Source organism: Antechinus flavipes, chromosome 3, assembly GCF_016432865.1.
Source record: "Antechinus flavipes isolate AdamAnt ecotype Samford, QLD, Australia chromosome 3, AdamAnt_v2, whole genome shotgun sequence".
Classification (NCBI taxonomy): Eukaryota; Metazoa; Chordata; class Mammalia; order Dasyuromorphia; family Dasyuridae; genus Antechinus; species Antechinus flavipes.
The window spans coordinates 617,288,102-617,301,111 of NC_067400.1; the positions used below are offsets into that span (position 1 = coordinate 617,288,102).

Here is a 13,010-nt window from a genome sequence, read left to right on the forward strand (position 1 = left end):
TTGCCTTTTTGTACCCAGCACCCGACTCAGGCTTTCCAACAGATATCTGTTGACTTGGACCCAGAAGGTCAGAGCCGGAAAGGTTCTTGGACACTCACCGTGATCCCTTCCATTTTGCATGGTTACTGGTCATGTCCAACTCTACCTTCTTGGCAAAGATTTGCCATTTCCTTTCTCAGTGTGCCCATTTTACAGATGAGGTAAATAGGGGTTAAGTAACTTGACCAGAGTCACCCCACTAAAGAGGGTCCAGGGTGGGATTCGAGTTCTTCCTGACTTCTGGGCCCAGTGCTCTATCCACCGCACCCCCATTTTATAGTAGGGGAAACTAAAGGCGCAGAGGGGTGGGGGGACTTGTCTGAGGTCGCCGAGGGGTCGTTATTATTAGAATTAAGACTAGGCCCCCCCCCAACCCCCGTCCCTTTGATCACTCACTCGTCCTCTTCCTCTTCGGGTCTTCCACGAAGCTCTTCCTCCTTGCGCTGCTGTCTGCAGATCAGGATGGCGGTGGCGGCCACGGCCAGAGCGATGATTGCCGCGATGATGCCGCCGATGATGCCGCCAGTGGCCCCGGCGCCCGCTGTGTCGGGGGACTCTGCCAGAAGGAGAGGGGCAGAGTGAGGGGGCCTGTGGGGGAGGGGCACCGAGGAAGGCCCAGTCTCTCTCTCCCCTTCCTGCTTCTGCCTCGGCTCACTGGAGACCTCAGAGTTTACTTACCCTCACTCTCCCCATCTGTAAAATGGGCTGGTCTCCACCATCACCAATATGCCGGCTCTGCCAGCCTGTGCTTAGGTCCCTCCCTGGCGCTGCCATCTGACCCTCACTTTGATGGAGAATCGGGAAACGTAGCTTCTCGCCCCAGAGCCGCTGGGTGACCCCCCATTAGTGACCCCCCCCTTCCCGTGTTCTCCCCAGTCCCCTTCCCTTCTCTTCCTTCTCCTGACAGAGCCAGGCTCCTACCCACAGCCTCCCCTCCCCCTCTTCCAGGAGCTTAAGCCCACAGGACCTTCCTCCCAGGTGAGTCACCGAAAGTCCCCTCGTCGCCCCTCCCTGACACGCCAGGGACAGAACAAAGGAAGGAGCGGCTGAGCAGGGTTTCTGAAGCATGTTTATAAAAGGGGGGGTCGGAAGCCACCCCCCTTCTCAGGGATTGAGGTATCAGTCCCCCCTGCCCCCACCTCCCCCAGGACTCAGGAACCCAGCCCCTTTGTGACCCAAACCCCACAAGCCATCACTCCTTCCTTTAGCCCCCTCCCTCCCCCCCAGCATGTTCGATTTTCTTAAGAGTCCCAGGCACAGGCCTCTAGGGCCTGTCCAAAGAACCAGCAGGGGCCCAAAAGTCTGGCCCCCAACACTCCTCCCTCCAGATGTCCAGGTCCCCAGCCCACCACTCCCAGAGACCCTCACTCAGAGACCTGGGAACCTGCCCCCCTCCTCCGTCCCCCCCACGGGACTGGGAGAAATCACAGAAGCCCCTTCATTCTTCCTCAAAGGTCCTTTATTGAACCCTTGGGAGGGTGGGGTGTGTGTGGGAGGGGGACCCCTTATGAAAATATAGTCTCTATGAGTCTCCTCCCAGTCTCCCCTGGGGGGACCGGGCCGAGAGGGTCCTTGGGGGCTCCCTTTCCCGTCCTAGTTTGTTCGGAGAGCACAGGAGGTAGAGAAGCCAAGTCCAGTGTATCGAATGTGCCCCCCCTCGCCCGGCCCCGCCTCGGATTCCAGGAGCCGGGGGCGGCTTTCCAGTCCGACCAGCCCGTCCGGTGTGGCCCTCGTCCCTGAGGGAGGGAGGAGGAGGAGAGGGGCGTGTGCAGGCGGCGGGCCGGGAGCAAGTGCGCGGTGGCGAGGGCCACCGTTCTCCGGGGAGGGGGAAGCAGCCGTGTCCCGGGTCACACATAGACTGCCCTCCGGGAGATGAGGGAGCCGTCCAGCTGGGACTCCATGTCATCCTCCGCCCCTGCTGGGTGGGGCAACATGAGCCCTCCCTCTTCCTCCTCCTCCTCCTCCTCATCCTCCTTCTTGGCTGGACCGGGGGCTGGGGGGGTCCAGAGGACCGGCCCCCCGTTGCCGAAGACCTGGATCTTGGGGTCATAGGAGCCCCCGGCTCCTCCTCCTCCAGGGCTCTTCCTTCTCCGTCTCCTCAGCAGGACGAAGGCCATGGCCCCCCCGGCCAAGAGCAGCAGCAGCAGCAGGGTCCCCCCCACGGCCCCCCACACCACTGGACCTACATCTCCTGTCGAGGCCCGGGGGGTGTCTGAGGAGAGAGAAGGGGTGGATGGGGGAGAGAGAGAAAAAAAGGAGACAGGGTCAGGAGGGAAAAACAACGGGAGGTGGGAGCACGTGGGGTGGGGACATGGGAGCACATGAAGAAGGGGACGTGGGAGCACATGAGGAGGACGTGGGAGCACATGAGGGAGGATGTGGGAACACATGGAGGAGGGGACGTGGGAGCACATAAGGAAGGATATGAGAGCACATGAGGGAGGGGACGTGGGAGCACATGAGGGAGGGGACGTGGGAGCACATAAGGAAGGATATGGGAGCACGGGATATGGGAGCACGTGAAGGAGGGGACATGGGAGCACATGAGGGAGGATGTGGGAGCACATGGAGGAGGGGACATGGGCCCTCATGGGGAGACCAGAGAAAGGAAGTGACGGGACCAAGGGGAAAGGGCAGATGTGGAGGCGGCAGAGAAGGAGCCTTGTGTCTGTGGCGAGGGGAGGGAGGGAGGAAACACTGGAGGAAGTGAAGGAAGAAAGAGAAGTAGGAGGTTCCAGGGGAAGAAAGTGGTAAAAATGGGGAGAAGCCAGAAAACTGAGGCGGCTGCTAGAAAAGAGAGGCCGAAGTGGAAGAAAAAGGAGAGGGGCAGGGGGGGGTGGGGACACAGAGCACAGCCCTGAAGTCAGGAGGGCCCGAGTTCAAATCCGACCTCAGACACGTCACTTCCTGGCTGTGTGACCCTGGGCAGGTCAGAAAAAAGAGAAAGGGGGGGGGGGGGAGGTGGAAGGAGAGAAAGGGGGAGGTGGGGCCGAGGGGGTGAGGAGAGGGAAGAGAAGGGCTTGGGGAGAGACAATGGGAGGGCCCAGTGTGGGTCAGGGAGAGGAAGGGAAAGGAAGATCCCGGCACTTTCTCCCAGAGAGCCCTGGGAGCGCCCCATGACCCCACAGCGCCCCCCGTGGCAGCCCATGCTACTGCAGCCCCATGCCTCGGAGGGGAAGGGCGCCCAAGCCGGTTAAGTCAGGAGGAGAGGCGGGTTAGAGCCCAGGCTCCCGTCCCTGCACTTGGGGGCAAATCAATACGGATGATGCTGGTGGGACAAAAGGGGAGGGGGAGGAGCAGGAAGGACAGAGCCAGGAAAATGGGGGCCATGGAACGGGACCGGCCACCCCAGGCTTGGGGAGAGGCGGGAGGCAAGCTGGCGGAACTCCCCCTCCCCCAACATGCACCCCCCCCCCCCAACTCAGAGAGGCCCCCAGAGATGCCACCTGAACTGCCGTGTGCACGGGAGGCGGCGCTCGCTGCTGGGGCGCGCCTCGGGACCTCCAGATGGGGGAGGGGATCACCTGGGCGGGCTCCGCCCTCATTGGGGGAGGGGATCACCTGGACAGGCTCCGCCCTCGTTGGGGGAGGGGATCACCTGGGCGGGCTCCGCCCCCGGTGGGGGAGGGGATCACCTGGACAGGCTCCGCCCCCGGTGGGGGAGGGGATCACCTGGACGGGCTCCGCCCTCGTTGGGGGAGGGGATCACCTGGGCGGGCTCCGCCCTCGTTGGGGGAGGGGATCACCTGGGCGGGCTCCGCCCTCGTTGGGGGAGGGGATCACCTGGCGGGCTCCGCCCTCGTTGGGGGAGGGGATCACCTGGACGGGCTCCGCCCTCGTTGGGGGAGGGGATCACCTGGGCGGGCTCTGCTGCCCTCCGCCAGACAGGTGGAGGGCTCGGGCTTTAAGCTCCCCGTTTAAAGGTGAGGAGCCCGAGGGCTGGACCACAGGGCTTACAGTCAGATCCCAGACCCGGGCCCAGTCCAGGACCGGCGGCGGGAGGGAGTTTAATGGCCGCTCAGTTCACACCCTCATTTTTAGAAGGGCAACCGAGGCCCGGAGCGAGGAAGTCACTTTCTTTACGGGGTCAACGGCAAAGCGGAGCATCTGGGCCCGGCCGGTGCCACCTCGGCCTCCGCCTGTCCCGGGTGCGGGTCACTGACCCCGCCCCTCTGGTCCGGTCTCTCTCTACCCCCCAGGAAAGGGCCCGGACACTGGCGGCCACTTGGTAAATCCAGCCCTGCCTCCGGCCGCTTCTAGGGGGCAGCCCTGGGGGTCCTGACTGAGGGAGGAGGCCCCGAGCTCTGTGTGCCCCACGTGCCCGTGGGGTTCTGTTCTCCGCCCGGGCTGGGGGGGGGCTGCTGAGGCTCCTCTAGCAGGGGGCACAATGGGCCTAAGCAAGGCTTCTCCGCCCGGGCCGGGGCACAGACGGGCACCCGAGGGAGGAGCCCGGAAACGCGCTTCTACTTAGGGGGCCTTTTTACCCAGAAGCAAGCTGGAGACTGTGATGGGGGGGCAGGGGTGCCTTCTGGGTGCTCCGGGGGACAGCCCGGACTTTAGCCCCAGAGCCCTGGGCAGCCCCGAGGCTGGGAGGTGCTGCTCTTACCCTGGGGGGCGGGGGGGAGAGGGGGGGCCCTCCTGCGGAAATATTTCTGAGTGACTGAGCGTGTGTGAGTGTGTAAGAGAGAGGCTGGAAGAGGAGGGAGGGGGGTGTGTGTGTGTGTGTGAGAGTGTGCAAGAGGACAGAGGGGAGGACAGAAGAGTTCCCGGGGCCACTCTCGGAGGCGCCGTCCCCCTTCTGCCCAGTCTGTCCCTGCCTGGGGGCTGTGACCCTGGGTCAGGGGTCTGTCCCTCTCTAGCCCCCTGGCCCACAGGGGGCCGTTCCCACTGGGCACTTCCTGGGCGGCCCCGGAGTGACCCCGGCTTGCACCGTGTGGGGCCCCAGGAAGGAGCTGAAGCCCCCCTGGGGGGGGAGAGGGGGGCTGGATGCCCTAGGGTGCCCCGCTCCGGCACTGCTGAGACACCGGCACTGCCCGTGAAGGACGCCGCCCGCCAGGGCTGTTGCATGGTTAATGCTCCGCTCCCACGGCCTCTGGGAAGGGGGACGAGGGAGAGGCCGAGGAGGACGGCCCGGCCCAGCGGGCCCTGAAAGCCAGGCCGAGGAGGGAACAGGAGGGATCCCCGAGGATCCCCCGGGAGAGGGAGAGCGGGGCCGGACGGAGCTCCAGGCGCAGGGATTGCCGGGATCGCGGGGCAGCGCGCCTGTGCAGGCACTGGGTGGCGTCTCTGAGAGCCTCTCCTCCCTGTCCCCCCCCAAGCGTCAGGCAGCAGGCAGCCCCCCTCCCGGGGACCCCTCACCTCTGACTCGGATGCTCTGCTCGGCACGACCGTCGCCCACAGGGTTGACGACGCTGCAGATGAAGGTGGTGTTGACCGACTCGTCGACCGTGCGAATGATGAGCCGGGGTCCCTGGGCCACTGCCGTGCTGGGGAGGGGGCCCGCGGTCCTGGGGAGAGGAGGGACTTGTGAGGGCCGGCCCCCTCCCGCTCCCCCACCGGGACGCCGAGCCCAGACCCCGGCCAGCAGGCGCCCGCGCCTCAGGTCCCGTCTCGGACACTGCCCGCCAGGCCTCCGGGTGGGGAGAGTGAAGGAGGGGGCCTGGGGTTTATTAAAGGAACCATTAACAGACTTGGGCCACCGAGAGCCCGGAGAGGAGCGTTGGGCCCAGGATCCCGAGCGGCTCATCGGGTGGCAGGAGGGGAGGGGACGGGGCGGGCCCGGGGTCTCTGAGCCCAGCCCCGGGTGGCCCTGCACTGGGGACAGAAACGCCCCCGAGCACTCGAGGTCATCGGACCGTCTCTCCCGGGGCTCAGAAAATCAGCTTCGCTGCACGAGGCAGCAGGGGCCCTGCTCAAGCAGCAGTCCTTACTCTGAAAAAGATCTGGAGGGCTCGGTGGGCTGCAAGCAAGCCTGACATGGAGGAAGACTAATGGGTGGGGGCTACAGCGAGATGAGCCGCTCGTGCGGGACAGAAGTCACGGCGAGGCCCCAGCCACGGCAGCCTCAGGCCGGGCTCCGGCGTCAGAAAGGAGCCAAAAAGAGGGAAGGCTCGTGGGGGGCAGCCCTAGGTGGGAGGCGGGGAAGGAGGCAGGGAACTGTCCTCCAGCAGTTATGGGGCCACAGAAAGACTGGCAGGGGGGAAGGTTTCCCAGCAGTCAGAGGGGTCCCCAGTGAGGTGGGCTGCCCGGGGGGAGAAGGAAAGGATTTATCCCAAAGTGAGAAGGGCTGCCTGGAGAGAGAAAGACATTTCCCAGCAGCCTGGGGTACCCGGAGAGAGAAGGGCTGCCCGGGTAGGAGGGGGAAGGCCCCCTGGGTCCGGACCGGGCGCCCTCTGTGTGAGGAGCAGGCCCAGAAGCCCCTCCCAGCGGCCCCCGGGCCGGGACTCACGTGCTCCACTCGTAGCTGGTGGGCTCGGGGTTGCTCTGAGCGTCACAGTTCAGGGTGGCCTCCACGCGACCAACAAACCAGTTGTCATCATAGCCGGAGATGGAGACCTGGGGGGGATCTGGGGGAGACGGGGGAGGAAAGAAGTGTCTCGGCTGAGTGTCAGAACCTGCGGGGGGAGGGGCCGGGGGGTTGGCGGGCGCGGGGCCGAGCAGAGGGGCCCGGGTGGGCACTCACATTTCACGGAGAGGGTGAGGGGGATCAGGACGGGCTCCGGGAAGGTGTCGTGCTCCACCTTGCAGGTGACCTTCGCGCCGTTGGCCTCAGGGGTCGGCACCAGGGTGAAGCGGCTGGTGACCGTGAAGGTGCCGGGGACGGGCCCGGCCGTTCTCGTCTCGGTGCCTTGTCCGGGCAGGGGAGAGAACCAGGAGATGCGGGCGGGGGGGCGCCCCCCCGTGGAGACGCATCGGGCCATGGGCTTCGGTTCCGAGACCAGCGTCACCTCTTGGGCCTCTGCGTGGTTCTGGGGCTCGGCTGCAGGGGGGAGGGGCCGGATTAAGGCTCTGCCCGCCCCCCTGTACCCGATGCCCAGGAAGGACCCGGCGATTAAGCTTTGGTTGTGTGCCCGGCCCGGCAGCGCCCAAAGGGCCCCCACAGAACCGGAGGACTCCGCGTGTGAGGAACAGGCGCCCCAAACGGGGCCCTCCGTGAGAACAGCTGTCGTGGGCATCTTTGCAGGTTCAGGCTCTGCCAGGCCTTGGGTTTGCCGTAAGTGACCGAGGCCAAATTTATTCTGTTTTGCAGCAGTGATGCTTCCCATAAAGCGTTGGCAAGTGAATCTCGGACTTAGAAAAGCCGTAGAATTAGGTTTGTATGTTTACAATACGGCAGCCAGTGTCTGGGGCGCTTCTGGTAAAACTTGTGCCCCCGCCTTTGAAAATCCCGGGCCCGGTGGTGCAGTGCGCGGAGCCCCAGGCCTGAAGTCAGGAGGACCCGAGTTCAAACCAGGCCTCAGACACTTAACCCTTCCTGGCTGTGGGACCCTGGGCAAGTCACTGAACCCAACTGCCTCAGGGGAAAATAGAAAAAAAGGAAAAAAGAAAATCCCTGGCCTAGAACAGCAGGCAAAACTTGAGAGTTACCAGCACCTAGAAACACAGACTAGACCCTTCCGACACAGAACACGGACCATCCAAGCAGAGCGTGGGGCTCTCGCTCCCTTCCCACCCCCGCGCCCTCTCACCCAGCACTCGGAGCCACGTGACTCCCTTGCTGCTCCCCCAGGGGAAGGTGACGAACTCGCAGGTGTAGTTGGCTTCGTCCTCGGCCCTCAGCCCCTTCAGCAGCAGCGTGGCGTCGCGCAGCTCGGCCTCCGACTGGCGGGAGTTCCCCATGAGGAAGGACATGTGCTGGTCGTAGGGCCCCGAGTTGGGGAAGTTGGCCCCGTAGGTGGGGTGGAAGGCGGCCACGCTCTGGTTGTTCCCGTACCTGTCCAGACGGAGCCACATTATCTGGGACACGCGGATCTCGGCCTTCTCCGACAGAAGGTGGCAGGGGAGCTTCTCATCGCGCCCCAGGAGGCCCCGCACCTCGGCCGGCACCCGCACCTGGATGTTCTGGGCTCCTGGGGAGAAGGAGGGAAGCTTCATTGAGGGCAGGGGGCCCGGCCTGGGGGGGGGGGGGGCTGTAGCTGCTCGCGCCCTTCTGTGGCCCACCCGGCCCGGGGGCAGGAGGAGGGAGGCTCCCGCGGAGGGGCCGCCCACCGGGGGACAAGGAGAGGCAGCGCCGGCCCGCCCTCAGGGAGCTTCCCGTCTGCCAGGGAGACAGCAGGCGGGAGCGCGTACAACCAAGCGCGATGGGGGATAAAAAGGGAGCAAAGGGAAGGCGCCAGAACCACACGGGGGAAAGGGGGCTTAGACCATCGAGAAAACAGCGTGGGACATTTGTGACGGCCCAGAGGGGACTCCAACTGTCAGAACTTAGGGAGCACAATGTGGGAGACGGGCGGGGAAGAGACCCCTGGGAAACCGGGCAATCACAACTGGATTCGGAGCCGCAGGAAAAACCCGAGGGCCTCGGGCCTGGGACTGGGAGAGGCGAGGAGACCGTCTCGGCCCCGAGGAGGACGGAGGCTAACTTTCCTCTGTGTCCCACCAGGACCCAGGCATCCTGCTCTCGGCCCTGCCCGTCTGGCAGGAAGCCTGCAGGCTGGGGTAGCGCTTGGGCCGGGAAGGGCGGGCGGGGGACCCAGCTGACACCCATAAACCTGTCACTAGTCGGGCCAGGGCCTCAAGGCAAGGGAAGCTGATGTCCCTAGACTCCCCCGCCACCCCCATCCCTGCTGCGCTGCCCGGCCAGGGAAAAAGGCACGGCTTGCCAAGGTCACGGCTGGCATCCAGCCCAGCGAGAGAACGCCCTGGTGCAGGTGTGGGGGTGGAGGCCCGGGAGATACGGCTGCTTGGGGCCCAGACGGGTGAGGCCGGAGCCCCAGAGCCCCCTCTGAAAAAGGGGTTGGGGCCGGGGGCTCCGGCCCTGCTCTGGGTATCTGGGAGATTCATTAAGAGGAGAGGCCGCGGGAACCCGGACCCCTGGGTCCCGAGGGAGGTGGGGGCTTCGGCTCAGAATTCTGGATCAAGGAAGGAGCTGGGAGCCCGGACGCTTGGGTTCCCGCCAGACTGGCTCCGGGGCCTCAGTTGCCCAGACTGTCCCTCCCAGCCTCCTAGTAAAATGGGGTCCCCCTCAGGGGTGGGGCAGGATGTAGGCGGGGCTCAGTTAGCAAAAGTGCTTTGAGATCTCTTAGCTGCTGGCTTAGCCACCTCGTTAATTGATTAATTGGCAGTAATAAGCGTGCTCCTGCCCCCACAGCGGAAATCCGGGATGGGTGGGGGCCGGCGTGGGCCCCCGGATCACTTATCTCCGTACCCCACGGAGGCCAGGTGCTAATGAGAACGATCACAGTAATAACAGCAGCCGGCATTTATGTCACCCTTGAAAGTTCACCAGGAATTTTACACAGATTATCGCATCCGATTGTCACAGCCGCCCATCGGGCAGATGTCATTATCCCCACTTTAAAGATGGGAAAATGGAGGCAGTGAGAGGTCAGGTAACTTAGGGAAGGTGACCCGACTGGTGAGGCCGGAGTGAAGGCAGGCGCCCCCGCCCCCACCCCCGCTGCCTCCGCCACTGGCCCCCAGGGACCGGGCTTGTTCCCTTTCTCACTTCCGCTCGCCCCCCAAGGAGCTTTATTCTGTTTCTGTCCAACAAAACTTCTGCTTCTCTCCAGGGTCCCAGATTTAAAGGTGGCCGAGCTTTGGGTCGTCTCTATTCTGACGACCGGACACCCAGGGAGAAGTCACTTTGGCCAAGGTAATCATGGGGCTGCCAGGGGGCACGGCTGGGACCTGACCCCTCGTTCTGGGCCGCCCCCCCCCCCCAGCCTCCGGCTCTGGGAAGCTCAGGGATTCACTGTCTGTTTCCCTTGGCCTGGCTTCAGGGGTCTGGGCCCGGGCTGGCCGGTTTCCTCCCCCACGGCCTCCCCAGGCCCACTTCCCAAAGGCCGGGACCGCTGGAGCACTGGAAATGTAACCGGGCCCAGCCCCCAAGCCTGCGTCCCCGAGCCCCCTGTGGGCTCACGGCTCTCCCTTCTCTGGGGCCGACCCCCGAGCGTGCGAGAAGCCGGCCCGGGCCCAGCCCCCAAGCCCGCGTCCCCGAGCCCCCTGCGGGCTCACGGCTCTCCCTTCTCTGGGGCCGACCCCCGAGCGTGCGAGAAGCCGGCCCGGGCCCTGCCCCTGGTCCTTAGAGCGTGGCTGTCGGCTCACGCCCAGCTCTCCGAGCCCGTCGGGGGCTTTCTTGGCCGCGTCCCTCTGCAGCTCGCTCTGTAGATAAGGAAACTGAGGCAAACGGGTGAGCCCTGCGGCCTCTCACCCATCACCCGGCCGGTCAGTAACGTTTCCCGGGCCTGCGCTAAGCGGGGGACGCCCCCGAAGGGCGACAGCCAGGAGGCTCCGGCCTACAGGGGAGCAAAGGAACACTAACCGACAAACAGGAAACAATCGGGACAAAAGCCATGAGAATGGGGGGGCTTCCTGTGAAGGGGAGGTTTTAGTTGGGACTTAAAAAAGCCAGGGGACAACAGAGACTGAGGGCGCCCCAGGCCCCGGGAACAGTCAGCCCAGGAGCGTCTGCTTCACGGCAGGGCCAGAAGGCCGCTGGCTGGCCGGGGGGAGGGCGGGGACCAAGGTGTGAGACTGGGGAGTGGGAGTGAGAGCGCGAATGTGTGAGTGTGCGAGAGGGTGTGAGAATGTTAGAGAAAACGTGCTTTGTGACTGAGAGCGGGTGTCCGCGTGTCTGTGTTTCAGTGTGTAGGTGAGCGAGGGTGTGAACGTGTGTAGTTAGTGAGAGAGATGGAGAGAGGGAGGGAGGGAGGAAGAGCGAGCCTGAGTGTGGATGGGGAAGGGGCTGGGAAGGGCTCCCGCATGAGGGGGAAATGTTGTTTCTGGGTGAGGGATGACGGTCGGGCCGCTCGGGGAATCGGGAAGATCCGGCAGGAGAGAGAAGGGTCCTTGGAGAACATTCTTTTACAGAGGAAGAGCTGGGGCCGTAATAGCTCAAATGGCTTTTTACAGGGAAAGAAATGGAGGCTCCAGAAAGCGTTGGGGGGAAAAGGTCATACTGACTCCTACCAATATAAAGAGACGGATTTTTGCTCGCAGGTCATTTAGTCTGTAACCGGTGAAGAGGGAGTCAATGGACGAAGCCTCCGATAACATCTAATAAATATATAACCGAGATCCAGAGTGCTGAGCACGGGGATGCGCACCCAGGGCCAATGTGCCGAGGGCGCCTCCTCCGCCTGCTTGGAGCTGCTCAGGGGCCGGGTCCAGCCCAGCGGACAGCGGCCTCCTGGCAAGGGGGCCTGGGACTGCTCGTGGCAGAGTCTCCGTCCGGGACTGCCCAGGGTGGAGGCTACGGGAGGTGCTGAGGAAGGCTATGGGGGGGGACAGGAGCCGGGGGGAAGCACTGGAGAAGGGGGGAGTCAGAGCCAGGAGGAAACTGAAGAACGGAAGGCGGCCCAGCCAAAGGTCTCAGGGTCCTCCTCAGAACAGGAGAAGGCTTGTAGCCCCGGGGTCAGCAAAGTGCCTGGCACCGAGGCGAACCTTAGAACCAAGGCCAGCAGAGAAGCAGCGGGGCAGGGCCGGCCGTGGCACCGGGGGCGGCCCCGGGGCCTCCTTCTCTCCTTCTATAAAATGCCGGCCCCTCCGGATGTGTCACTATACCTCGGCTCCCCCACGCTCGCCCCATTTTCTCCACTCGCTGAGAGAGAAAAGCAAAGCCAGGCCCCTTCTTCTTGGAGAAGTAAAGACATAAGGTGACAGGCCCTGGGGCTGCTTCCTGGCTCCCTAAGAGGAAGAGAGAGCAAGGCGGGGAGCTGGCGGCAGAGCCCAGGGGACTGCCAGAAAAGTAAGCTGGGCCGGGGAGGGAGACCAAGGGCCCTGCCTCGCAGTCTCTGATCCGGTGATTTTTAGAATAGAGAATGTCAGGGCTTGGAGGGGGCTTAGAACATTAAGTGTCAGAGCTGGGAAGGCCCTTAGAACATGGAATGTCAGACCGGGGGGGGGGGCTTAGAACTGGGGGTGTCAGAGATGGAAGGGTCCCTAGAACATGGAATGTCAGGGCTTGGAGGGGGCTTAGAACATTAAGTGTCAGAACTGGGAGGGCCCCTAGAACATTAAGTGTCAGAGCTGGGAGGGCCCTTAGAACACAGAATGTTAGAGCTGGGAGGGCCCCTAGAACATTAAGTGTCAGAGCTGGGAGGGCCCTTAGAACATGGAATGTCAGAGCTGGGAGGGGGCTTAGAACATTAAGTGTCAGAGCTGGGAGGGCCCCTAGAGCATGGAATGTCAGAGCTGGGAGGGGGCTTAGAACACAGAGTGTTAGAGCTGGGGGGGGGGCCCTTAGAACACAGAATGTTAGAGCTGGGAGGGCCCTTAGAACACAGAATGTTAGAGCTGGGAGGGCCCCTAGAACATTAAGTATCAGAGCTGGGAGGGCCCCTAGAACATTAAGTGTCAGAGTTGGGAAGGCCCTTAGAACATGGAATGTCAGAGCTGGGAGGGCCCTTAGAACACAGAATGTTAGAGCTGGGAGGGCCCTTAGAACATGGAATGTCAGAGCTGGGAGGGCCCCTAGAACATTAAGTGTCAGAGCTGGGAGGGCCCTTAGAACATGGAATGTCAGAGCTGGGAGGGCCCCTAGAACATTAAGTGTCAGAGCTGGGAGGGCCCCTAGAACATTAAGTATCAGAGCTGGGAGGGCCCTTAGAACATTAAGTGTCAGAGCTGGGAGGGCCCTTAGAACATGGAATGTCAGAGCTGGGAGGGGGCTTAGAACACAGAGTGTTAGAGCTGGGGGGGGGCCCTTAGAACACAGAATGTTAAGAGCTGGGAGGGCCCCTAGAACATTAAGTGTCAGAGCTGGGAGGGCCCTTAGAACAGGGGGTGTCAGAGCTGGAAGTAGGCCTTAG

General features: G+C 63.5%; 1 protein-coding gene and 1 long non-coding RNA gene across 4 annotated transcripts in view; both read right to left on the reverse strand.

Annotated features, from left to right (window-relative positions):
- Positions 1–13,010, reverse strand: part of NECTIN2 (nectin cell adhesion molecule 2) — a 33,740-nt gene that overhangs the window by 18,232 nt on the left and 2,498 nt on the right. The window contains exons 2-6 of one of the 2 annotated variants that reach the window (XM_051989434.1): positions 7,728–8,108; positions 6,722–7,018; positions 6,488–6,605; positions 5,398–5,546; positions 436–595 (exon numbers count right to left, since the gene is read on the reverse strand). In XM_051989434.1, coding sequence (XP_051845394.1) covers positions 436–595; positions 5,398–5,546; positions 6,488–6,605; positions 6,722–7,018; positions 7,728–8,108 — 1,105 coding nt within the window. Of the gene's footprint in view, positions 1–435; positions 596–1,480; positions 2,252–5,397; positions 5,547–6,487; positions 6,606–6,721; positions 7,019–7,727; positions 8,109–13,010 lie in introns of those variants that run through there. The other variant, XM_051989433.1, reaches the window with a different exon arrangement.
- LOC127556347 (uncharacterized) lies at positions 2,259–5,389 on the reverse strand. 2 transcript variants are annotated; one of them, XR_007952435.1, is made up of 3 exons: positions 3,896–5,389; positions 3,601–3,822; positions 2,259–3,563 (listed from the first exon to the last, which is right to left on the reverse strand). It is a non-coding gene; the product is annotated as an uncharacterized LOC127556347 (long non-coding RNA). The 2 variants fall into 2 exon arrangements; XR_007952434.1 differs by having other exon boundaries at positions 3,859–5,389.